This window comes from Ctenopharyngodon idella, chromosome 3 (assembly GCF_019924925.1).
Source record: "Ctenopharyngodon idella isolate HZGC_01 chromosome 3, HZGC01, whole genome shotgun sequence".
Classification (NCBI taxonomy): Eukaryota; Metazoa; Chordata; class Actinopteri; order Cypriniformes; family Xenocyprididae; genus Ctenopharyngodon; species Ctenopharyngodon idella.
Window position 1 is genome coordinate 35,224,646 of NC_067222.1, and position 27,278 is coordinate 35,251,923.

The 27,278-nt window shown below is 36.7% G+C and overlaps 1 protein-coding gene across 3 annotated transcripts in view; it reads left to right on the forward strand.

Annotated features, from left to right (window-relative positions):
• Positions 1 to 27,278, forward strand: part of cacna1ha (calcium channel, voltage-dependent, T type, alpha 1H subunit a) — a 104,566-nt gene that overhangs the window by 70,804 nt on the left and 6,484 nt on the right. For 2 of the 3 annotated variants that reach the window (XM_051886670.1, XM_051886668.1), the window contains exons 10-29: positions 1,554 to 1,909; positions 13,089 to 13,240; positions 14,803 to 14,988; positions 15,175 to 15,292; positions 15,946 to 16,101; positions 16,856 to 16,943; positions 17,278 to 17,486; positions 18,260 to 18,637; positions 19,776 to 19,876; positions 19,970 to 20,087; positions 20,201 to 20,269; positions 20,353 to 20,537; positions 20,856 to 20,982; positions 21,075 to 21,200; positions 21,418 to 21,507; positions 21,628 to 21,841; positions 24,638 to 24,789; positions 24,940 to 25,049; positions 26,631 to 26,764; positions 26,886 to 26,956. In XM_051886670.1, the coding sequence (XP_051742630.1) occupies positions 1,554 to 1,909; positions 13,089 to 13,240; positions 14,803 to 14,988; positions 15,175 to 15,292; positions 15,946 to 16,101; positions 16,856 to 16,943; positions 17,278 to 17,486; positions 18,260 to 18,637; positions 19,776 to 19,876; positions 19,970 to 20,087; positions 20,201 to 20,269; positions 20,353 to 20,537; positions 20,856 to 20,982; positions 21,075 to 21,200; positions 21,418 to 21,507; positions 21,628 to 21,841; positions 24,638 to 24,789; positions 24,940 to 25,049; positions 26,631 to 26,764; positions 26,886 to 26,956 (3,140 nt within the window). The remainder of the gene's footprint in view (positions 1 to 1,553; positions 1,910 to 13,088; positions 13,241 to 14,802; positions 14,989 to 15,174; positions 15,293 to 15,945; positions 16,102 to 16,855; positions 16,944 to 17,277; positions 17,487 to 18,259; positions 18,638 to 19,775; positions 19,877 to 19,969; positions 20,088 to 20,200; positions 20,270 to 20,352; positions 20,538 to 20,855; positions 20,983 to 21,074; positions 21,201 to 21,417; positions 21,508 to 21,627; positions 21,842 to 24,637; positions 24,790 to 24,939; positions 25,050 to 26,630; positions 26,765 to 26,885; positions 26,957 to 27,278) is intronic. The other variant, XM_051886669.1, reaches the window with a different exon arrangement.

The window sequence follows — 27,278 nt, forward strand, 5'->3', positions numbered from 1 at the left end:
TGAATGTAAATGCATAAAGTCAAAATTCACAAATAAGTTTATGCATTATAGGCGGAGGTGATGGAGTTTAATGTAAGTTGAAGTTTACATTGAAGGTTGGGTTTTGACTGTCTGAAACAGAATAAGAGGCGAGATGCTGGGCATGGACCAATGAGGAGTTGACAAGTTTCTTACTACAGTATTACTCCAAGAAAGAATATCAGAAGTTACACTCCTTCAGGCAAATGTGTAGAAATATGAAAGATTTGGAAAATGTGAAAGATTTGGATAGAAATGCAGCAACTGGTTCTTCTCTGTTTTTGTGATGTGACAAATTTTGAAATGAAGAGATGCAGATTTTCATTCAATAATGACTTTGAGGGATAGTTCACCAAAAATGGACCTTCTGCCATCATTTAATCTCCCTTGTGTCACCCTCATGTCATTTAGAATGGCATGATGGTGAGTAAATGATGACAGAATTTTCATTTTAGAGTGAACTATCCCTTTAAATTATTCCCTGTTCCTTCAGAAGACATGGAATATAGACAGAATCTTTCCTTTAAATGTATAACACTTAAACAAGTTTCTGTGACAAATTTACTGCAGGAGCAGTAAATTTGTCCCAATACTATGTATGTTTGGAATAAATGAGTAGAATTTCATACACTTGGTTTTGCGTTATATTGTTTGTTCAGCCCCAGATAACCAAGGCATCTCTTTCATGCCCAAGCCAGTTTTCATTTCTATATCAGTCTGTTGCAGAATTACTATGTGTGGATTTCTGTCAACAAGAATATGTACTGCATGTTTACTTCAAATTCACTGCCTCTGCCAGCAGTAATTTTTAATTGCTGCTTGAGTCACCTCCACTTCAATTCATTACCACAGGCTAAAGTGGGCCACCGTGTATGATTACGTTCTCAGGAAACACATAAGTATAAGAGTACAGCCACAGACATATTCTGATTAGACAGATTCATTTTATTTTATTTTATTTTATTTAGTTCACAAGGAAAAGAGAGGGCAAAGCACTTAATAGGCTAATTAGTTGAAGTAACTGGTTCTATTGGTTTGACTGGTAAAGTGGAGCAAAACAGATCCAGATATGTGTAATCATTCAAATAAGCGACCTCACAATAATTGTTAGGTTGATTGTGAGATCTATTGATGTTTGAGTTATACGCCAGGTAGAATAAATCATGCGAATTATTTAAAGGTCATGTTCCTCCTGAAAAATGTCCTTAATCCAAAAGGAAGTAATGCACAACAGCAACAGACAAATCAGCCATCATTGTTCGTGAATGTCACTTTTAAAAGCAACATGATTACGGTATTGCATTATAAAAAAAATAATTATGTTATAGTGTTACTTTTTATGAGAAGTAATGTTTATGAGAAAACTCTTACTTAACATTTTAATTAAAAATAAAAAAGTAAGATATGACCCTTGTACATAACATGCATGTTAGCTTCCTAATTAGCAAATGAAATAGTTAATTTGTGTTTCCTTAATGCACGGAAATCCATGAAACGCAGTAACTGTTGACTGACTGTGTTTTCTCCCCATGTAGGCCACAGTCGTGTGCTGTTGCAGATAGCTGGTGTGGTGCCCAGTCAGTTGCTTCTTGAGCTCCTGAGTTGCCCCTATTGCACAAGGGCCCTGGAGAACTTGGATCTGGAGCTCGGAGATTCAGACTACTCCAGATCAGAAGGGGACGTGGTGTACGAGTTCTCCCATGGAGCAGAGTTCAAACCCAGCCGTGCACCCCATCATAAAATACTGGAGGAGCGTAACCGCCTGGCTCAGTACTGGGAGGACTTCCGGGACCGATTGACACGCATAGTGGATAGCAAATACTTTAATCGAGGAATTATGATTGCCATCCTTATCAACACCTTGAGTATGGGGATTGAATATCATGAGCAGGTGAGTGCAAGTGTGGGTTCCTTCATGAATATTCTGAACACTTACAGTGCTTTAATAGAGTGTTGCAGGGGTGGTGTATTTTTGTTGGCCAAATCCCAAAAACGACATTTTATAGCACTTCCGGTCCTATTGCCATGAAGACAGTGTTTTTTTTAGTGGGTTTCTGGTTGCTTGAATGCTTGCTTAAATGCTTGAAATAAGGTCTTTGGTTAACACCAGCTCAAGACATTTTCATGTTTTATTCTATGACATAAAATACATCAGTTATACTCCCCTTGTGATTTTATTAAAGCTTTTACTTGTCTTGAAAAAAGCAGCTGCTAATAAGTGGCTAAATAGGGGCTACGGAGGATGTCAGAGACATTAAACATGATTTGCTCTTGCAAATCATTCTAACTCAAAGTTTCTGGGAAAACATTTTTAAATTAAGCCCGAAAGAGTTTTCAAAAGCTTAATGGTGGTGATGTTGAAGTCATGTGACTGTGGTGTAGTTCATTTAAAGCTTACATTTAGCTTTTTATTCCTGCCGATTGTATTTAGGCTTCAATATTCATAAAAGTTGTGTTCATTTGTGGAGATTATCATGATGAACAGAATGTGTACCTATCATAAATTTTGTTGTTTCACAGAACTTATTTTCTGCAGTAATCCAAAATCCAATGAAAAAAATCCTTTTGGCTTTTTGTCGAGGGTGATGCTAACTTCTTGGTTGGCCTACAAAAATGTGCCATCACTGTAGCGCTCCATACTGATTGTTGTAAAGGAAAAACATAAGGATGGTTGTATGATGATTGTTAATGACTGTTAGTAAGGAAACTGACTATTTCATAATGTATTCCCCAGCAAAATGTCATTGTGACATGCGCAGAGGTTAGCTATCCATTTGTTTTTCATTCATAAAACAGTGATAAGGATTTGTAGCCTTATTGGGCAAACACATCTCCTGGTTACATAACTGTGTTGTGCTGCAATGCCTCGGACTGCACCTCTGTCTCTCCTCACCATGTTGTTGGGATGTTACCACTCGTGATTTCGCACCCAATCCTGTGATTTGACATTTAGCCAATCTGATAGAGGTCTCACAGTAAGGAATGTGTGTGGATGCAGTACTGACATTTTCTGCAGCTGGTATTGAGGATAATATTGAACAACTGAGTCTTGTGTATAAAACTGAATAATTGTATGAGTGGGGAATTAAACATTTACTGACATTGTTGTAATAGTAATAAAATAAATACTTAATCTTGGTTTAACAATAAGGATGGCCCGATGGCCAACTGCCAAGTTTTCGGTTAGTTGTTAGGTGCCAAGATACTGTTTTCATGCCTTGCAAACTATGATGTACTAAATGTTTTAAATTTGGTTCATTTAAATATGTCATCAAGTTTTTTAGCTTTCTAACACAAATGAAGTTTTGTCAAAATGGGAGTTACTTGATTCATATCAGATTCATATGTTTTTTCTTTTCTTCTTGTTACTAATATTTAGATATTTAAATCAAATAAAACGCCAACAATAAAAATAACTAGATAGGTTAGCTGATTACCTTAAAAGTCCATAGATATCGCCGTCAGCCGTTAAAGGATTAGTTCACTTTAAAATGAAAATTTTCCCCTAGCTTTATTCACCCTCAAGCCATCCTAGGTGTATATGACTTTCTTCTTTCTGATGAACACAATCTGAGTTATATTAATAATAATCCTGACGTCTCATCAGTTTTTTTTTCTTTCTTTTTTTTCGTAATTTGATTAGGGAAGGCGTAGGACGTAGACGTAGTGTAAGCGTTTTGAACTGCGAGAGTTTTACACTTTCCTCGTAAGTTGAATATGGAAGGCAGTCTGACAGAAGCTAGATATTTTACTTCATAACAGGGCTCTGAAACTAACTAAATTTTGACCGGAACGTAACCAGAAACAGAAACGAAATCAAATTTAATCGTTCTGAACAGAAACGCTTATTTGAAATGGCCATTAACCAGTTAATAACGTTATTTTATTGTTCTGTTTAATATTTTGATTTGGCAGTCAACCGAATTCAAATAGTACAGCCTATGGACGCGCTCAGGCTCAGCTGTCAAGTCATCGTAGGTTAGGTAAGTCACAATGGCAATGCCCTGGCATTAGTTTTTCCGATGATATATGTCACCAACCGTCAATTAGCCCTACATTTAAGTGAAAATTAATGTCAAGTAATATGCAGCTCGTGTATTTTGAAACCAGCGAAAATTGCAGGATAGTAGAATATGAGTTCACACAACGTCACATCACGCACATGCAGCGCTTCTGTGAACGGAGAAAACAGAATAAAACTATACATAACATATATAAAATAAAAGGGAATATTTAGGCCTATAGGCTACGTGAAATATATTTCACTTAAATAATTAGGTCTCGGGCCTACAGATTTACAAAACGAAAGAAAACGTGTTGAGTTTTTGTTCACTGTGGCGCACTCCAAAGATCTAGGAAAGAAAACAGACATTCTGCTTGTTTTCGTTATTTGAGTGTCTTTTGTAAATGTATGAATGATGTCTTGCTTTACCTGTATGACCATAAATTATGGAATACAGTTTACTGTCTTATTAGAAGGAAAAAAAATTCCAGTGGTCGCGCCGGCGCCTCACGCGCGCACACACAATTTCTTGCATTGCTTGCTTGATATCGCTCGCAGCCTGTTAATTATTAAAATAAAATACAGTCAACCAAACATATAAAATGTTACACTGCTGCTCAATTCAAGTCTGTAATACAATCTTCCGTTTACCACCCGCAACCAACGCCTGACTGTGCTGTTATGTGAAGGATGATGTTTTACGTCGATAATGCAAGTGAAGTACAAAGCTTACATAATAAATAACAGTTTAGCATACGTCTTGAAAATAGAACAGAATTTGTGCCGAATGAGAAAGGTAGGCTTCAGATTCACTTTAAATTAATTCGTTTTGCATCTTATTTAGTTTTATTTCTAACCTGTTTCTCGCCTTGAAAATAGCAATAGAAGCTGGAATGACGTCAAAAAAGAAAAGAGAATTTTTGTAATTCGTTTCGGCTTGACGAATGTAACCTGAATCGTCCTACTGTTAACTTCAGAGGTTTTGTTGTGGAGTGGGAAGTAAAAAAGAGCAGTTTTGTACATAATTTATGTTTACAAACATTATAAACAAAGCTATATAGGCTAGGCTATTAGTAAACATTTTTACTTTATTTACAGGCAATTTACATTATTTCTGAATGTAATAATAAAATGCGACGTATACGCGACTTATCTTTTTTTCCTCTCAGGAATAGCGTCGGTATATAGCGTCGGTATTTTTAACTATGCAGCAAACATTTTAAAATATCTTAAAAAAAAACTTTAATTTATAAACCGATGATAGTTTTTCCTTTCATTTAATAGGTTTACATTTGGACAGAATCTTGTTATAAAAGATAATTTTAGGCCTATTGGCTAAGACGGCAAATACAAGACTCTCTTTGTTTTTTAATAAATAAAATGCTGTCAGTTTATTATTATTATTATTATTGTTATTATTAAGTAGGCTACATGCAAAAAAAAAAAAAAGTGAAAAAATAATGTTATTAACCATTATTTTTTCTCATCAAAACTGGTCTCGAAACGTTAATAATACAGAAGGAATGCAGGAACAGAAACGTTAAAATACTGATTCTGCTCGGAGTGAAACTATTTAATTTTTTTTTTTTTTTTCTTTTCAGTTTTAAGCCCTGCTTCATAACTTACACAAACACATCGCTTCGCTTCAGAAGGCTTTTTTTAAACCTATCGGAGCTGTGTGGAGTACGTTTATGATGGATGGATGCTCTTTCTTGAGCTTCATACTCGTTTGTCCTGTTCACTTCCATTATAAAGCTTAGATGCTTCAGAATGTTTATTAATATAACTCTGATTTTGTTCATCAGAAAGAAAGTCATATACACCTAGTGAGTAAAGCTTGGGGTAATTTTCATTTTAAAATGAACTAATCCACTTTCTCTGACAAGCAGATGCAATGAGAAGTTCATGTGAAGTTCAGCATAAAGCCTATTGCATAAATGGCTTGTGATAAATATTTTTACTTTGCTAAAATGCAGTTTGGAGAGCGATTGGTGTTGAAATAATGTTTAGCTGCTCTAGTAGAAATAAGGTTCAGCTGCACCTTGACTTTACATCATTGAAAGAGCAATATTCACAATAGGAGGTAAGTATGCTAATAATAGATCTGAACAAACCCTTTTATCTTACATTTAATTATGTGTGATTATATATGATTGATTGGTCGCTCTTTGACTAAAGTGTGGCTTGTTGAATACCAATGTGGGGCCGAGATAGCACATCTGCTTCTGAAGTTAAATCTTTAATCGTTGTGTTACTTTAAAGAACAGTTCGTGTTGTCTAATTAACCCAAGACATGAAATAGGGCTCTTTTTATCCTTATTTCAGAAGCAGAAGAGGTGAATATAGTTAGCAGACATTTGTTATGGTGATTTTGGGGTTTAGAGACATCCTTGCATAGAGATTTTTTGATACATTTTAAAGAATTAACATGAATTCTTCAGTAAAATGCTTGTTATTTGTGCCTTTTGAGGCGGGACTACTTTTTTAGGTGGAAGAACTTGTGATTGTGTGACCAATGTCAGTGCTTTACAGACGGATAAACACCACAAAATCCCTCCAAGATTTTGAGTTAAGCTTTTGAGTATGTTTGAAAGTACCACATTTTAAACATCTATTTATGGCGCTGCTTGTTTGCTGGCTAGTCTTCCATTATATGTGTATTTAATGTGTAAATATTTTTCCAGTTTGAAATTATTGTTGGCATGTCACAAAAGCTTTTTCTATTTCAGAGTAAAAAAAGGATATTGCAAGGAATAATTGTAATTTTGACTTTATACCTCACAATTGCAACTTGTTTCTCACAATTATATATATATATATATATATATATATATATTTTTTTTTTTTTTTTTTTCATCTGTGGTGGTAATAAGCCTTCATAGACCAAATGCATTAAATTAAAGAAAATGTAATTGCTTAAGGAAAGAGATTGCCTATAGTTAAAGGGATAGTTCACCCTAAAATGAAAATTCTGTCATCATTTTCTCACCCTCAAGTTGTTCCAAACATGTATGAATTTCTTTCATCTGCTGAACACAAAAGAAGATATTTTGAAGAATATGGGTAACCAAACAGTTGATGGGCCTTATCAGTCGTGTTTCCACTGTCACTTCCGGGGCTTGATCGTGCCTCGTCGGGAGTTCTTCGGGGCCAACGGCCAGTGGTGTGGTTACGAACAGATGCGGAGTTTAGACGGCAGCGCCGCAGATGATTTCATGCCAGCTAACGTCAACATTAAAGACTTAAAATCATTTTAGCTCAAAACTCACTTTCAGACAGCAGCGAGTGTTTGAAATAACTTGTTTGTGATCCGATGTGGATTCTGATCACCGTATAAGGCAGAAATATTTATATGCACATGCAAAAGAATATGCGCACTATTACCATAGTAAACATGGTAAATACGACCGCTTGAAGAAATCAGACAAATCATATAGGCTATCACAATCGTGTATTTATTTTATCCGTCAGTATGTCTCGTTTCTTTATACCAGACTGTCTGATATCCATATTTAGCTCCGCATAGGCTATGTCATAAAATAAAGCAACTCTGATTTTTCGGGAGCTTCCTTTGTTTCTCTGATAATAAATATAACTATTGGGACTGTCACTGGAGAGAGTGCTAAAGCTTCTCAGGTCGTATTTTTGGTGGAAAATTTGTAGAAATGATCATTCTTTCTAAATGTGATTTTAATACGAACATACTGTCCTGTGACTACAAATAAACAGAAAGGGACACGACTGAATAAGTGTGTCCTCTTTCTTTTGTGTAATAAAAGTAAATATCACTTTATTTCTGTGACTAATGTGCAGTCTTGACACAAATTAATTAATTATGATCAATGTATCACTTATTGTTGTAAAACTGTGGTAAAACATATGCTTGGGTTTTATATCTTTAAGTAAACAACAAAAATGCCAACAAACGGCCGCTTTATCATGTTCGTTTGTTTGCGATCAAGCTAGTTTCCAGTGAATTCTTTCTGTTTAGTTTTCTGATAAAACTATTTGTTGTTGAAATTAATAATTAAAGTCCTGGCTCGCACTGGCCCGACAGTGGAAAAGCGGCTATAGCCTTTCGTAGTATTATACAAAAAAAATACTATGAAAGTCAATGGGGCCCATCAACTGTTTGGTTACTGACATTCTTCAAAATGTCTTTTTTTTTTTTTTTTTTTGAATGATGATATTTTCATTTTTGGGTGGACTATCGTTGTAATACTGTGTATGATGTGATAGACAGGTTGTTTACTGAGTAACTGCCGTTTATTTAAAATCAAATGTTTCAAGGTTTATCCATATACAGTTGGTGTTTGTTCAGTACTGCCAGCTATAGGAATAAATTGTCACTATAGTAATTGAGGGAGGATTACAGTAATGAGATAAGGCTGGCTGCATTGATCTATGTACTGATTGCTCTTAACATAGTGGGGAGAAAGATCAGCAACTCAGCAGAGTCTCCGCACTCTCGAGTCAATCAGCCACCTAATCGGATTTACATGGGGCCACTGACAGTCTTCATTACTGCATCAGTCAAAGTCACTCCACTGAGCCTACGACACTTTTCACCCCATCACCGAAGATACATGCATGTCTCGACTGCACATACGGTTATTTTACTTTGATAAATGATAGACATGTTCATTACCTCTAAAGCTGAGAACGTATTGTATGTTCACATTTATCACATTGCAGAAAATTAGCTAGTTACACAAAAATGTGATTATCACCAAAATTTTAATTATGCAAATAAGTACTGTTTCAAACACTCTCTCCATCTTCCATTAGTTGGTTAAACAGTGTTATCATGTCCACTGAATTGAGCTGAATAATATCTTCTGTATACCGTTAAGCTAGTTTGAAACAATCTGTATTGTATAAAATGCTGTACAAATAAATACATGACCCCAGTCTAGTCGGGCTGCTCAAACAAACTGCAATACTATTTGATGCTACTAGTGGCACAAAAAAATTCTACATTTTAAAAGAAATAATGACCCATTACAGGACGTAAGATAGACATTCATTTATGATTCAGAACTCATCATCATCATCATCACACATGTATCTGTCAAACACATCATGGCGTGTCTATCTTGAGATTGTGCTGGTCACTGAATGGTTTAGAGCTGTAAAATGATGAGCATTATCTCAAATAGCTGCGAAAGTCACAGACAGTGCTGTTGTTTTTCATTCCTTTTACACTTTCTGAGTTGTTCTGCACTCAGAGGTGCATAAACAAGTGGGGAATGTGTGGGGCACAGTGTGCTATGCATAATGGGATATGATGGAGGAAAGGGTCAATAAAGGTTGCAGTGGCTGACTCCCTCTGGAGAAGTGCAGCCATCCTCTGCTAACATCACTCTCCTTTAGTCTGCCATGTTGCCGCCACTGAAAGCCCAGTGTCCCAACATGCATTTTCACTGTCATTGCTTTTCCATTGCTCTGTCCAGCAAATGCGCTTGATGCAACAGCAGTGGGAATTTGTAGCTTTGCACTCAGGCAGACCATTTTCAGGAAAGCTGGGATGGATATTCGATTTGTGTGTAGTGTAAATGGTTCAGTCGAAAATAAAAAATGTCATCGTTTACTCACCCTCATGTTGAAAGGACATGAAAAATGGGCTTTAAAAAGCACCCAAAAGCAGTATAAAAGTATTATAAAAAAAATAGTCCATATGCTATATTCCAAATCTGAACTCGTACAATAGATTTGTGTGAGAAACAGACATAAATTTACATAATTATTTACATATTTATTTAAATTATTTACATAATTTTCCCATTTGGGTGTTCATTGATCTGACTTAAAAGAATGATTTGTTTACAAACTGAACAGCGCTACTTCTCTCATAATCTCATATAATGGTACAAGGAAATCTCGGGTGGATGTCAAGATTGTCAGTAAATTATATTTTGGTTGTATGATACCTTCATACCTATAGTTCTTTTTTTGTCATGATGGAGCTTGACAGCCCCAGTCCTCATTCACTTTTATTATATTGAAGATTCGTCAAGATATTGTTGACATTTAGTGTTTGATGAGAAAAAAAGTTTTGCACAATGTTTTCCTCAAAAACCTTAATTTCTTTTTGACTGATGAAAGAAAGATATGAAAGGGTTATTCACCCAAAAATGAAAATAATGTCATTAATTACTCACCCTCATGTCGTTCCACACCCGTCGTTCATCTTCAGAACACAAATTAAGATATTTTTGATGAAATCCAATGGCTCAGTGAGGCCTCCATTGACAGCAAGATAATTAACACTTTCAGATACCCAGAAAGCCACTAAAGACATATTTAAAACAGTTCATGTGACTACAGTGGTTCAACTTTAATGTTATGAAGCGACGAGAATACTTTTTGTGCGCCAAAAAAAAAACAAAATAACGACTTTTCAACAATATCTATCAGTGATTTCAAAACACTGCTCATGAAGCTTCAAAGCTTTACGAATCTTTTGTTTCAAATCAGTGGTTCGGATTGCGAAAACAAAGCCTCGTTTACTGAAATCACGTGACTGACAGTAAAACAAAAGATTCGGAAAGCTTCAAACCTTCATGAAGCAGTGTTTTGAATATGTTATAATATGTTTTAAATATGTCTTTAGTAGCTTTCTGGATCTTGAGAGGTTCAGTGACATTGCTGTCAATAGAGGCCTCACTGAGCCATCGGATTTCATCAAAAAAGCTGAATTTTCATTAATTTGTGTTCCAAAGATGAACGAAGGTCTTACAGGTGTGGAATGACATGAGGGTGAGTAATTAATGACAGAATTTTCATTTTTGGGTGAACTAACCCTTGAACATCTTGGATGACAAGGGGGTGAGTAAATGATCAGGAAAATTTAATTCTGGAGTAAATTAATCCTTTAACTATTTCAAGTGTGAAAAGCCTTAGAGTTTTCATTTGTTTGTTTGTGAGTTTGTTAGCTTGTGAACCATCCCTGGTCTTGCTGTGGGGGGATTAACAAGAGGGTCTGGGGAAGAGGGATCACAGACAACATGTCAGAACACAATTGTTCAGTACCTTAAAACTAGAAATGCACTGATCCTCTCTGTGACTGGAAAAATTACACATCATTTTGTTGGAAAAATTATGCACAGGCTGGAAGATTGCATTTAGAATTCATCACGACTGAGCTCAGGCTATGGCACTGCATAATAGCATGTGTCTCACTTTGAGGAAAATTACACCAAACAATGTTTTTGCCCCATGGTATGTTTTCGAATCTGTTGCTTCAGAGTTGTTCTGGCAAATTAGCATTATATTTTTATTTCAAGCCAAATTACAGTTAACACACTTCAACAATCTTGGCACCTGAGGTGGTGTCCGCTGCTGGAATAATGATTCACAAAGCAACCTGTTCGACACGACACAAGCACATCTGTTTATGTATATATGTTGCATAAATTGTAAGCTTTAAATGGAAATTTACCCGCTGAAAATGTGACTACCATCTGTTTTATGTTGACACTGCTAGCTTGTTTTAGCAAATATTCTGGGTTTTTGTTTATTCTTGTTCCCTTCGATACTAAATAGCCTATAAAATCTGTGATGCTAAGATTGTTTAGAACGAAATATTGATGCCTGTAAGGCTGAAAATGCTTGTCTAATCTAACATTTCAGTAGAAGATGGTATAATGAAGGGGTTTCATTATTCTTTTACTAATTCTTTACTAATCTGTTGTTCCTGGGTAACAAGCAGTCTGGGGAAGTGGCATATAAATATTCATGAAGTACATTGATTAATGTATGTAGATCAATGCAGGCACCAGAGGCTGTGGAGCCCCCTAGTGGTGACCTGTCAGCACAGTTTTACTTCAGTTATTTACAGGACATGGGTTTATACTTGCAAAGGTTTGTTTCAAACTTATTTAGTTATGAGATAGGTATAGATAATGTAATAGAAACATAATTCATTGGCAACACTTAACAAAAAGTTTTCATTTGTTAGGTAGTAGGAATCATGAACTAACAATGAACAACCATTTACAGCATTTATTACTCTAGATGATGTTAATTTATAATGTATTATTGTTCTTTGTTAATTCATGTTTGCTCATAATACATTAATGCTAATTTAATTTTATATGTAGAAATTACACACTCTTTAAAAAAGGATCAGTAGGGTTCAATATAGAACCCTAGAATTCTTGAAGGTTCTATATGCTTTTTCTTTTAAGAGAGTAGATTAATAAATACTGTAAAGTTTGTTGTTATGTCATGATATGCAGTTTTATGTGTCTGTAAAAGCACCAATAAGGTGAAAGAGTGATATCAGAAGCAGTGAAACCTTAATGTACACAGTTTTATCTTTCTAAAAGGAAGTGTTTAAAGCAATGACTTTCAGTTTGCCCATAGCGAGGGTGAATGTCCAGCAGTTTGACGTATTGATTTTTAACAGTGTGTTAATGTGAACAGTATCCAGGTGAATGCTGAGGGTGGCTCCTCTTATAATGGGCAGCAGAACTAAGAGGCTCATATCATTTATGCTTCCTTTAGAATGTGTTTATTGATTTGCACTCTGCTAAAGAACTGAAGAGTGCAGTGGTAATTCTTCAGTCACTGTCTGCATCAGCAAATTTAAGGAGACTAATTCTCTGGCCCTGAAACTGCTTATGATGGACAGATTTTAGAGGTACTGTCCATCTGATTGATCTGTGTTGCTTTGCTCTCAATAAAAGAGCTTATAATGCTTTGGTTTTGATTTTGCTTATCCAGGCTCAGCACTGGAGCTGTTTGTGTAAAACTGAACAATTGTAATTGCTTTGTAAGTGTGCTGAAATATCTTTATCATTTAGCCCAGAGGTACTGTGTTACATAAACGCTCCATTTATCACTTGAATGTGCTCAATAGTTTTGCAGTTCTCTGTATTATATACAGTACCCTGGCTCCCACTCTCAGGCGTTTCACGTGATGTTGTGAGCGTAAAGGTGTGTGAAGGTGCCATTATGAGGGTCAGTGATTAAGGTCACATTCACATGTTTTATTCCCAGCAGTATCTTGGCATGATTTTGGCCTGCAGAAGGTAATGAGGTGTGGCTCTGTTTCCTCTCACAGCCTGCGCAGCTGACAAATATTCTGGAGATCAGCAACATCGTCTTCACTAGCATGTTTGTCCTGGAAATGCTTTTCAAACTGCTGGCCTTTGGTACCTTCGGCTATATCAAGAACCCCTACAATATCTTTGATGGGATTATTGTAGTCATAAGGTAAGATCTGTGATATATCTATATCTGTATCCCTGCTGTAAAATCCAGCATAAACCAGCATGAATTCCGTGCTGGTTAAAGCTGGTATAGTGGTGGTCGAGCTGGTTGACCTGCATAGTCATACTGCTCTCCAAAAAAACTGAGCTGGTCCTTCCGCTTCCCATGGAGTGACCAGCAAACCAGCATCCCATGCAGGTCCCAGCATGCAAAACACACCTTATGCTCGTGACCAGGAATGCTGGATTTTTCAGCAAAGAATTATATTATATATTAAATTATTGTACATGGAAAATTTATGAAATACTTATCAAATATACACTACTTTTTTCCACTACAGACAGGTTTTTAATGATTTTGCTCATCGAAGCTGCATTTATTTGATTAAAATTTCAGTAAACACAGTAATAATTTAAAATTTAAAATAACAGTTTTAAATTTTTCGATATAATTTAAAATGTGATTTATTCCTGTGATGGCAAAGCTGAATTTCCAGCATTATTACTCCAGTCTTCGGTGTCACATGATCCTTCTCTTTAACAATAAAAACAAAAAATGAAACACAAATGTGATGTTTATCTGAAGTCGTTTTTACTTATTTGTTCGGTTGAATTGGATCATCAAAGGTCAGCAGCAAAGACAGTGGTTAATAAAGTGAGATTAAATACATAAAGTATATTTGTGTTATTTAATATTCAATTAGTACAGGCTTGCGTAATATTCTTAGATTGCATTTCACTGTTTTTATTTATTTTGAGGAATACTGAATCTGTTTTTGTGCAAGTAAGATGAGTAAATGCATGTTCACATTTAGCCTAGAACTACAATAACCACACAATGCCTCGACACCTTTACTCACAATTCTCTCAACATGACGACAAGGGAGCTGTCAGTCAATAAATAGGAAAACAAAGAACCTTGAGTTACTTATTTGAAAAAGTAACTCAGATATTTAAAAGTAATGCGTTAATTTACTATTATCTGATTACGTAACTCGTGTTACTTGTATTGCGTTACCCTCAACACTGCTTATCGATATCAAAAACAGTTGTGCTGCTTTTTATTTTACATTTTTTGGGATTCTTTGATAAATAGAAAGATTAAAAGAACATGATTTATTTGAATTTTTTGTAACATTATAAATGTTACTATCATTTTTGATCAGTTGAATGCTGGGTCCTTGCTGAATAAAAGTATTACTATTAGTATATTTCTTACAACAACAACAACAACAAAATTATTGACCCCAAGCTTTTGAATAATAAAATATATTTTAATAAAATAATAAAGTTATTATAAAAGGTTTTGTGATGATGAAATGAAACCTAATAAAAGGCTTTAAATAAATTACATTAAAATCACCTAAACTTTTATTGATTAAAAAAATTCATGGACATGTTATGCAACAGCTACCCATGTGCTATTGTGAAAGATAGTAGGAAATTTCAGCAGGGCTTCTTGTTATTATACAGTATTTTAATTGCTTGTAAGCATACATAAGTAATGTTAAGGTTATGATTTTTTTAAACTGAACTATTAAATATAACCATGTGTTTTGGTGGCAGTGTGTGGGAGATCATAGGGCAGGCGGATGGGGGTCTTTCAGTGCTGAGGACATTTCGTCTCCTGCGTGTACTCAAACTGGTGCGCTTCCTCCCTGCACTGCGCAGACAGCTGGTGGTGCTGATGAAGACCATGGACAATGTGGCAACCTTCTGCATGCTGCTCATGCTTTTCATCTTCACATTCAGGTGCAGACCACACCCACACCCTCGTTCAACCAGTTAGAACCGAGCTTGTTGCACAGTGCCACCAACACTATAGCTAATCTTGACAGTTTGATTATGAACTACATGAATTAGTTTTTATTGAATGTAATTCTGGAATTATGCACTTAAATGTTTATACATTTCGTTTTTATTTGACTGTCAATACAGCATTCTTGGAATGCATCTGTTTGGATGCAAATTCAGCCTGAAGACGGAGAATGGAGACACAATTCCTGACAGGAAAAACTTTGATTCCCTGCTGTGGGCCATTGTCACTGTGTTTCAGGTCAGAACAGAAACTATGCTAGCTCTACATAGATTTGTCCTTACTTCCAATGAATAGAGTAGACATTTTTTAATACTCTGTTAAATGTAAAAGTGTGTTGTAAATAATTGCTTATTTTTGTCAGGCTAGGGTTATTTATGATATTATCAATATTTGTTTATCCCATAAACCAATTTATTAACTCATATCCATATTTTGAGCTAAAACAGTAGCTAATGTGCAGCTCACTACAATGGAAAGCCTTTGTGTACGTTATTTTTTGCATCAGCACAATTTCCTGTGATGAATTGCTGAACCTGCACTGTATCTTCCTACCATGCACATTTACAGCTATTCTCATTAGATTATCGCAACACTATTTTGTGGTTAAAAAAGACTTAATTGCTAGACTGGGAAAGCCAGTTACTTTCACTTCAGTAAGGAGCTGAACTCTGAATAATTTGTACAGTATCATCACAAAACACTATTCAAATTGGAGCTACAGCATCAAATTCTGTATTAATTTCCCCACTGTATAATTCAGATACAGGAAAACACATACAGAAAACACTACTCTATTGCACATTTAATTAATATATCAGTTTTTTCCCTTTACTCAGCCATTCTCTGTCCTCTACTGTTTCTCAGACAAACTGCTTTCGTGTGTATTTCAGATTCTGACCCAGGAAGACTGGAACGTGGTCCTCTATAATGGAATGGCCTCCACCTCCCCATGGGCGGCTCTTTACTTTGTGGCTCTGATGACTTTTGGGAATTATGTCCTCTTTAACCTGCTTGTGGCCATCTTAGTGGAGGGGTTTCAGGCAGAGGTATAAAAAAACCATTCTATTACAACTGGCTCAGTTACAGTATTATGTTTGTCTTTCTTAAGCATGTGCACAAAATTATATATACAAATATAAAAATTATACATATATACAAAATATAAATTAAATATTGTATAGAAATTGAATCTAAAATACAGTATATGTTAACTCAATTTAAATTTACAGCTAAATATGTAGCTAATATGCAATGTGATCTCCCCTTAAAGAGGCTCAAACTGTGGCACATAAGTTGAACTTGTGCTACAGACGTTTACATAATTGGCTTCTTAAAGAGTTAGTTCACCCACATTTTTGGGTGAACTAACCCTTTAAGGATGCAGATTTTTGCTCAAACTAAGTAGCTGCTTTCTCCAGATAGTCTGGGGAGTTAAACTGCATTGCTGATACGGTGCTGCAGTGTTTGGCCCATCTGTCATACTGGGGACTGTGTGAATTGTGAACTTGTTATTAGTAGGTGTAAACCTGCAAAAACTAAAACAAACACCAACTTAACACTACCCTAACCGCAATATTTCTAACAGAGTAGCAGAGCAATGATAATACTGGCACCGCAGCTGTCTGTATGCACAGCAGGCTATGACTGAGTGAAGGGCAGTTTGTTGTTGATGCCAGAGGCCGGCGTCCTTTGAGAGAGCAACTCCTGTTTGGCTTCACTGCACCCTGAATAACACTTTAGTGGGCTGAGCAGTTGCTGAAACACTGTGAGCTGTCCACAAAAATCTCTTGTGCTTTGCAGGGAGATGCTAACAGATCAGATGCGGATGAAGAGAAGCGATCGCTGAACTTTGAAGAGGAGGAGAAGATGGGGGAATTACGAGATACAGGTTACTTCCTTTTTTTCACATAAAAAGTTATTGCCATGTGAAATGACTTTTATGCACACATGCACACTTTTTACGCTACATAGATTTTTCCTATTCTTTGCCTGACCATTCAGACATTAAGTCCGTTAAGACCCATTAAAGTGGGCAGTGGTCCTCCAGAGCCACATTAAAGTCTACACATACCCATTTCACAAATGAATCTACTCAGGAAAATGCCCTTTTTATGCTCTTCTGCCATATACAACTTTAAGTGTTTCCTGGATAATCTATTGTCATTTTATTTAATGAATGGTGTTGACTTTTATTGAATAACCCCTTTCATTTTCACCAATAGAGTTGAAGATGTATTCTTTGATGATGTCGGCGAATGGGCATGTGGATCCTCGTGGCACTTTGCCTCCTCCAATCATCATGCGCACTGCTGCCACACCTATGCCCACTCCAAAGAGCTCTCTTGGCCCAGAGTCAGTATTTGGTTTGACCGAGTCCAGGCGGGGCAGTGGGATCTCGATAGATCCAAATGCTTTTGATCAGAAATCCCTGGTAAGAAAAGACAAAATCATGTGTCAACCTTATGTCCATGTCATAATTTACCTTTTTATGACATAGTAAGGTTAGTTTCAATTATGATGTCTTGTAATGCGACTCCTCAAAACATGATATTTATTAATTAATAATTTATGATATTTTACTTTTTTTACAGTGCTTTTTACCTTGAAAACTATATGTAAAAACTTATGTACATGTAACTGGTTACATACACTAACAATGTATTCAAGGTGTAAGGAAAATGTGATATTACTTTCCACTTGATGGTTACACCCAGTGTTGGGGAAAGTGTTACTTAAAAGTAATGCATTACAATATTGCGTTATTCCATAAAACTAATTGTGTTACTTAGTTACTTTTTATGGAAAGTAATGTGTTACATTACTTCTGCGTTACTTTTTCTAATCTGGACTGGGCTTTGTTTGTTTGTTTTTATAACAGCAAAAAAGTTCTATTTTTGGCAAATGTAAAGGCCTGACCTGTATTAGTAAAACTAAAAGTGTGCGGGATATGTACATACAATCTATTGTAGAAAACAAAACTTGCAAATGTCTTCTATCTTTTGTCAATGACAAAGCTTGTGCATGACTATGTACTGCAGGTACAGCAAATTTATAATCATATCATAAAACATGGGGACACTTTTTTTTGATGCCCCAATACTGATGAAAGGCTGTAGTAATTAATTGCAGTAACAAGAAATATGTGTAACATAGGCACTGTAATGTAACCTCTTACCAGGACAACTTATTCTTTCACTATCCCAGACTAGCCCAAGAAGATCTCCGTGCCACCCCCGTGGCTCAGGCAGCAACTGGGGCAGCCGTAGATCCAGCTGGAACAGTTTAGGACGTGCGCCGAGTTTGAAAAGGAAGGACACGTCTGGGGAGAGGGAGTCTCTGCTGTCTGGGGATGGCAGGGGTAGTTTTGAGGATGAGGACCTGGAGAGTGAGAAATTGGCCAATATCAGTGGGGGCTCACTGCAGCATCCAAGCTCTCTCGATATCCCTGAGCTGCCCCAGACCCCCAGCTTCAGCTCTTTGGGGGAATACCACGACTGCAATGGAAGAAGCCTGCACATACCCACTGACCTGTCCACCACCCTGAGCAAAGAAGATTCCTTCGCAGAGGAGGACATGGATGACGTAAGTCATGGCTTAACACTGGAGAATCACACCTGTGCTGTGCTGTTTATTACAGTCAAGCAGTGCTTATTTTTCTTTTTCAAAGATGTCTTCCCAAGGGTTTGTCTTGTGAGGAGACTAATTGTCATGCTGTAATTGATTCAGCATGGTAGTTTGAAGACAGTAATTGTTTTTCTTTGTGGTTGGAAAGTGACCTTTATTGGTATTAGTGTGATGATATCTGCTCACTCAAGAGGCCTCGTCTTGAAATTGAGTCTCAAGTGCTGTGAAATTAACAGAAACAATAGGGCTACAATAAAGGCCTACATACAAACAACATACACAACCAGTCAAAAGTGTGGACACACCTACACACATTATAGTAAACTTTAAAACAATACATACAGTACCATTCAAATGTTTGGGGTCAGTAGGATTTTTATTTTTTTATTTTAAATGTCCTGCTCATACTCGTCCGTACAATGGCAGTGAATAGTGACCAGCATCAAGCTTGTGTGGCATGGGATCTTTCTGTGATACTTTTGCGTCTTTTGTAAAAACGTTTGATGCTGGTCGCTATTCACTGCCACTATATTGCCATGTTTCTATTATTTCTTGTGAAAGAAATTATTTCTTGTGAACTGTTGGAGAAAAAACACTTTAAATTGATGTTTGAAAGGTGCTGCATGGTGTTGAAACTGAAACTGCATAATAGAGTGAATAAAATGTCCATAAAAACTGCATTAATGTGTCAGTGCTGGAAATATTCAATAATGATTTCCACAATTGTATTAAAAGCTGCATAATTACAGCTGCATCATGGTGTCATTTCTACAAGTTCAACCATCTTTCTAGCCAAGTACCTGGCAAATCAATTAGACGTTGAGACAAAGTGGATTTTAATTGTGCAAACTCTGTTTTACAGAAAACGCATTTGCAAGATAAACAGTTAGTTAGTTAAATGGCAGTTCATCACATTTAAACAAGCATCCATTTGAATCCCTATTTATTGATATATTGAATCAAGACCATTAACTTAATGCTTATAACGGAGGTTCTTATCTACCCTAAACACTTTAAACTCCAGACAATTTAGAGCTGTAGTAATTAGCTGTAGTTCTTGTTCAATTTGCTGACGCCTCTCTCTTGTGTGTTACAGAGTTTCTGTCTCCGTCTCAAGAGGACATTGGAAGCATATAAACCTAAGTGGTGTAAAGATCATGAGGACTGGTCTCTTTATCTGTTCTCGCCTCAGAACAAGTAAGCATTTGCCATCTCCTAGCATCTACTGACCAGTTTGTCCTTTCAAAGTTTCACATTCACTTTTGTAACTGTTATATAATTCTGTCCTAGGTTTCGGATGATGTGTCAAAGGTTAATTTCTCACAAAATGTTTGATCATGTAGTCTTGGTATTCATCTTCTTAAACTGCATCACTATTGCTCTGGAAAGACCCACTATACAGCCATCCGTAAGTTTGCTTAAGTGGAATAGTATCCTTAATAGTCCATTTGCATCTAATATTTGAAATTGTCATGCTTACTGGATGTATGATACAGTATGTCATTTTGTTTTTCAATTCAGGAGCGAATGTTTCTCAGTATCTCCAATTATGTTTTCACTGTGATCTTTGTTGCTGAAATGACTGTGAAGGTACAATATTGTATTTTCTAATATATAAAGAGTGTTCATTCCACAAAAACAATCGCATTGACGTGATATGGCTTGTGTTAAAGGTGGTGGCCCTTGGCTTCTGCGCCGGGAAGCACAGTTATCTGCAGAGCACCTGGAATGTTCTGGATGGGGTGCTGGTCTTTGTCTCTCTCATTGACATTCTGGTCTCTCTGGCTTCCACTGGTGGAAACCGAATCTTGGGCATCCTGAGGGTTCTTCGCCTGCTGAGAACTCTGCGGCCACTGAGGTGAGTCAGCGAAAGGTCACAACGTGCCTGTCTGAGGCACGGTCAATCAATGAAATCCGCTATACAGTCATTGCTTCCGTTAGGAAATAAACTGAAGGTTAGTTATGTGGTTGTATTATCTCCCGAGTCTACACGCTAAAAGCCCCTTCTCACTTACCGATTCAACAAAAGTCTATTATCCTTGAATTTATTTTAGAGGTAATACCAAGCGGTGGTTTATCGATCTTAAAGGTCACCCAGTCTATTGTACATTACATAAATGTTACTGCAGTCCAAACAGACTGAAATAGGTTATGTCTTTGTTTTTCACTTAAATAGAGTGATTAGTCGTGCTCCTGGACTGAAGCTGGTGGTGGAAACGCTAATAACGTCCCTGAGGCCCATTGGGAACATTGTGCTGATCTGTTGTGCCTTCTTTATTGTCTTTGGCATTCTTGGAGTTCAGGTAATTGCCTCAACTGCTACACAATACATGCTTTTCAACAAAAATATGAGGGTTTTTTTTAGATAACACAGCATCGATATTATCTATCACAGCTCTTCAAAGGAAAGTTTTACCATTGTGAAGGTGGCGACACCAAAAACATCACCAATAAGGAGGAATGTCTTCATTTACATTACAAATGGATTCGGAGAAAGTACAACTTCGACAACTTGGGACAGGTAACTGTTATTCACTAGACATTATTCATTGGTTTGGACACATTGAAACATAATAAAGCGATTGGATGAGTGAAAAAGTGAGGTCATGTTTTTGTAGGACCTTCAGAAAACATTTTCTGCTGTAATTTGTTTGAAATGATTCCCAGACTGTCATTATGAGCCCTGTTACTGCACTGAATAAATGATGGTTTTGCCGGTTACTGTCTCTCTTCCGCAGGCTCTCATGTCTCTGTTCGTGCTTTCCTGTAAGGACGGATGGGTCAATATAATGTATGATGGGTTGGACGCTGTTGGGGTGGACCAGCAGGTTTGGATCTGCTTTGCTCGTTCTAGCCGGTGCTGTTTCAGTATTTATAAATTCACATGACTTTTCTAATTTGTCATATGATGGATGTGTCCTCTCTCTTCCTGTCCTTCACGCCTGCAGCCTGTGCGCAATCACAACCCCTGGATGCTCCTCTACTTCATCTCTTTCCTGCTGATCGTCAGCTTTTTTGTGCTGAACATGTTTGTGGGAGTGGTGGTGGAGAACTTCCACAAGTGTCGTCAGGACCAGGAGGAAGAGGAGGCGCGTATGCGTGAGGAGAAGAGGCAGAAACTGCTGGAGAAAAAGCGCAGGAGTAAGGAGAATTGCGGGTCTGGTCGGTAGTCTATTTTTCTGAGCACTGCCTGCTTCCAGAGCCTGAGAGAGAAAGCTAGAGAAAGATTTTTGTTATTATTATTATTATTATTATTTTTAAAAACAAGCAGTCATAAGGCTGAGTACATTAAAAAAAACGTGCATTTTGGCACAGATCTGATGTCAGCCTTGGATTGTGATGGACTGCAGCATGTTCCTGCATGAGATGCCCGCAACACCAAATTCTGCATGACAAGCCAACAGGGGAAGTTTGCACAGTACATATGGGGTCAGCATCAAGGCCAAAGCAGCAGAGCGTCCTGCTATGAATATATAATGTGGTCAGTTAATAGAAGACAGGTTTATTTTGAATAGAAGATTGTACTAGTACTAATTAGGACTGTTTACTTAACATGTTAATTTAGTGTTGATTTTCCTACCATCAGAGCAAATCAAGATTGTAATACCAAGCTTGAGTGTGTAGAGTCAGCGCACCTCGCTAAACCAAACTTACTGAGAACAAGCAGCGCAAAGTGAGCAAGAAGCCATTCGCACATCCGTGCATGCAAAAGCGGTTTTCAAGGTTTGCAGCTTTGAAACTTGAAAAGATGCTTTTAATACAGTGGAAGCATTGCACAATATGCAGCGTAATGGCCAAAGATGTCAGTCTGTACGTATACTTGTATGTGAACGGCCACCAGGTCTACACTAATGTTCATAAGTTTGGGGTCAGTAAGATTTTTGAAAAGAAGTCCCACCAAGGCTGCATTTATTTGATCAAAAACAGAGTAGAAACTATAATACTGTGAAATATTATTACACTTTGAAATAACTGTTTAACTGATATTTATTCTAGAGCGCTGAACTCAAACATATGTAAAACGACATCAAGGAAAGTTACATCATATTATCCAGTTGAGAGATCTGAAACGGTTAGTTGGCTATGGTCTGGCTGTCTGTCTTAATCAGTTTGGCACACTGAGGGCACTATTAGTGTTGTCTGGTTCACTTCTGTGAGCATTAAGGACTCTGAGAATGCAGGCCATGATTTTACGTGACTAAACGAATAAATGTGAAGAAGTGTTTTCTTTGTTTAAGCACCACGCCTGCCAGGGTAAAGCTTCCTGATAAATGATCTTTAGCATAAAAGCTGACAGTTTTATCTAGGTTTGTCACACTTGGCTCCTCTAGCCTTTACTGCAGTCAGGGGATTAATCGTGTATGTGAGTGTGACTTATAGTACTCATAGCTGAGTCCATAGCAGTTGAGTTTTATTTCCCTAGATCTATTCAAAGAGCCCCTCAATGCATTCATCTGGGATAGATTGAAGGTCGTCTCACAAAACAGTCCTCACAACACAGAGTGAGTTTAGCAGGACAGGAAAGAAAAGAAGGCAAATATTTGAATACATGGTGTTTCTTCAACTTATAACTTACAAAAATAGTTTAGTAGAACACATTTATTATACATCACAGGAGAATTGTCTTTTTTATCAAGCATTAAAAATTCCCACCACATCTGAATTGCGTATTGTGTTAGCATTCTTTGATGGAAATGACATTTTTAACATTGTTTTTATTAAAATGGCATACTCATTTGAGATTGCTAATTAAATGTCTAGCATTTGATGCATCCTAAACACAATGAAATTATATTTTCACACTTTTGCATAATTTGACACAATTTTAATGGTAAAATATTATTCTCACAAGTGAGATTTACCTCAGTGTTTCGCTCAACTATACACTCAGTATTATTTTATCATTATTTCATGAATAATCATTTCCACACAATAAATCTAGCAATTGTTTATTTCACATTTGTTTAGAGGATCACATTTGGGATATAAATAACATAAACCCATGGGACACAAAGGTGCCTGAAGTTGAAGAAACATCCCTATATACAACATATCCAAATAACGTCTGTATCTGTCCATTATCCAGACTCACATGGAATCTGCTCCCACAGAAAGCTCAGTGGATTGCCTCAAAATTGGAATATCAAAGTTGAACCACTCTTGAGCTCATTCATGAAATATTTAGGCTAATAAAGCGTCATTAAGAGTACAGTAAGTTCAACTCATTTTATATTCTGCAGAATTCAGCAGATTTTCCCCAAATTCAGAGCAGAAAATGTGGGAAATATCCACAGATTCCATCTGGGCCTGCCATTATCCCATCATATTGAAAAACAGGCTGTTTCTGTGTGCAACTTTAAAATACTTTCAAGGTGGTCATGAGTGTCGTATCTGCTAGGGAGAGATGTTCCATGTAATGGTTATGCTCTACCTGCATGTTTAACTCTATCAGATATTCAGTAGCTCAATGGCTTCTCTCTTGGCATATGATATTTACCTGTAAACATGCTTTTATGGCAGACTCAGAAAGATGGATTCAAACTCAAATCAATTTTGTGGTTGCTGTCATGTCCAATATATCACACACAGTTCAACTAATCGATAAACAGTCACCTCTAAGCTCTCCTTGGTAAACACTCAATATGTCCCCATCACCTGAGCTACTCACAGAAGTCCTTTCATATGTTCTCCCACACACTGCCATGTTTACAACGGCATGTTCACCAAAGCAGCATGCTTGAAATCCACGAAGGCACAAGTGCTGCATGAGAGGACTGTTAACGGATAGTATCGCAATAATAGCTTAGTGATGGCAAGATAAAGTACTGGTCCTCTCTGCAGCAGTCGTCCCATTACACCCAGTGCCTTTTGCCTTTGCATCAGTGATTTGGTTTATCTGCATTTACCCTGCACTGACTCTTCTGTGCTGTCTGTCTGTCTGTATGATTGTATCAACAGAGGCCCAGCAGAGACCGTACTATGCAGATTACTCTCCCGCCCGGCTCTACATCCACACACTGTGTACCAACCATTACTTGGACCTCTTCATCACCGGCATCATCTGCATCAATGTGGTCACTATGTCTATCGAGCATTTCAATCAGCCACTGGTGAGTCTGTGAACTACCATTGCATGAAGTTCATTGAAACCAAAAGTAACTTATTTTTGTGAAATGTTCTGCTTGGAAAGCGTTTGTGCTCTTTCATTAAAATAAATGTCACATTAAAACTGGTGAAGTAATTTCTCCTATCTTCCACAGTACCTTGAAGAGGCATTGAAATACTGTAACTATGTCTTTACCGTCATCTTCATAATTGAGGCTTTGCTCAAACTTGTGGCATTTGGTTTTCGGAGATTCTTCAAAGACAGGTATTGTTGCCTAAATGACTCTAATGTGAACAGAATATAATGTGAATACCCTGTACATAAGTTTAACAATGGATGCATGAATGCAAATCTGTATTGTACTAAAGATGTTTCTGGAAGTTAAATCAGTATTCTTAAGTGCTTATTAGGGTGCACTTCAGATGGTATTAAGGTATTATACTAACTATATATATTACACTCTCATTACCAATTTATTTCTAACTAAGCCATATTATTCTAATTCTAATCCTGATACTAAAGTCACTTTAAGGAGATATCTGTAGTCTTGCTGTAATTTGCAAGTGCTTAACCCAATAAAGTTAATTAAAGACTCTATCAGCTTTGTGTACAAAAACATGAGATCAATGCATGACTGAATGTTACTCAGATCAGACAGAAAAGATAATTTGCACTAATGTCCATCAAACATAAAATTCTGTCATCATTTACTCACCCTCATGTTGTTCCAAACCCGTAAGACTTTCATTCATCTTTGGAACACATATTTAGACATTTGAAATGAAATCTGAGAGATTTCTGTCCCTCTATTGACAGTCCACACAACTGCCACTTTGTTGCTTCAAAAAGAGAGGTCGTAAAACTAATCCATATGAATTGAGCGGTTTAGTCCAAATTTTCTGAAGAGACATGATCGCTTTATATGATGAACAGATTGAATTTAGGCTTTTATTCACATATAAACATTCATCAGCACACACATCCGTTATGGTAAATGGAAGCTCAAGCATGTTTGCTTGACGTGCAAGAACCAATGGTTCGGTTGAGCTTCAGTTTATTTTCACTGATCAATTTTTATATAATATGTAAATAAAAGCCTAAATTCAATCTTTTCATCTTATGAAACGCATCTCTTCAGGAAATTTGGACTAAACCACTCTATTCATATGGATTAGTTTTACGATCTCTTTGTGAACTTTTTGAAGCAGCAAAGTGGTAGTTGCATGGACTGTCAGTGGAGAGACAGTCCTTTTTATGCGGACTCGGGCTACGGTTCGCGGGTGCGCACCTGAGTTCGGAAAGCAGTGTTCATACCATCCAAACAAACTGAACTATAATGGGTGCACACCAAAAGTGCCAGTGTAAAAGCACCATAAATTAACCTTAAGCATAACTTCAGATCTTTTGGCAATTTTCTAAATATAACTGCAATTAACACCCAATTTAAAATCTAAAATGAATTATATATATAGTATTATCACAAGACAACTCCACTAACCTCTCTAACACATTGTAAAACACCTTTGTAATTAAGCGTGACAGTGTGATTAAGTCATGTTTTAAAATGTGGCGTCTGAAGTCATGCACTGGGAATGGGATGAATCATTTGTTTCAGTTAAATGAAACATGCTAAATTAAAAGGAGTCATGATCCCTGTTGTTTATCAATAATCCCACATTAGCACATGTACAGGTGCAATCAACCGTATGTTGTTGTATTTGCCATACGCTTATAAATCTGTGTATGGTTTGCTCAGCTTGCTTAATGTTCAGACACCAATTAGCTAAATGACACTCATTGCTGGATGTTATATTTTAATTGTATGATGCTTTAATGTGCTGGCAGATGGAACCAGCTGGATCTAGCCATAGTCCTGCTCTCTATCATGGGCATCACACTGGAGGAGATCAAGATGAATGCAGCGCTGCCAATCAACCCCACCATCATCCGCATTATGAGGGTGCTGAGAATAGCTAGAGGTACTGCAGTTTTTTTAGCTTCTTATGTTTTTCCCCCCCAGACCATACAAAATGTATTTGTATGGTCTATTACAAATGGATGTGTTTTGGTTATGGGTTTCTCTGTGCTTTTGCCCAACAGTACTGAAGCTTTTGAAGATGGCTACAGGCATGAGAGCCCTGCTGGACACAGTAATGCAAGCTTTACCACAGGTACCTAATGTTGTGTGTGTTTTTATATTCATTCATTTGTTTATTCATCAATTAATTCAATAATGTAAATGTGTTATTTTTAAAAAAAAAAATATTTTATAGCTTTTGTTTTTGCTTTTATGATATTATTTAACATGGCCAGATACAATAGGTTATACCAATGTGCTTTAAAACAATATTTATAAATTATTAAATGTATTATAAATATCATATATTATATATTTTAATATTATATATGGGTCAATGACGTGATGGGTCATTTTTTGTCCAAAAGCCTTAATAATAATAAAAAACAAAGATATGACATCCAAAATATGTAAGA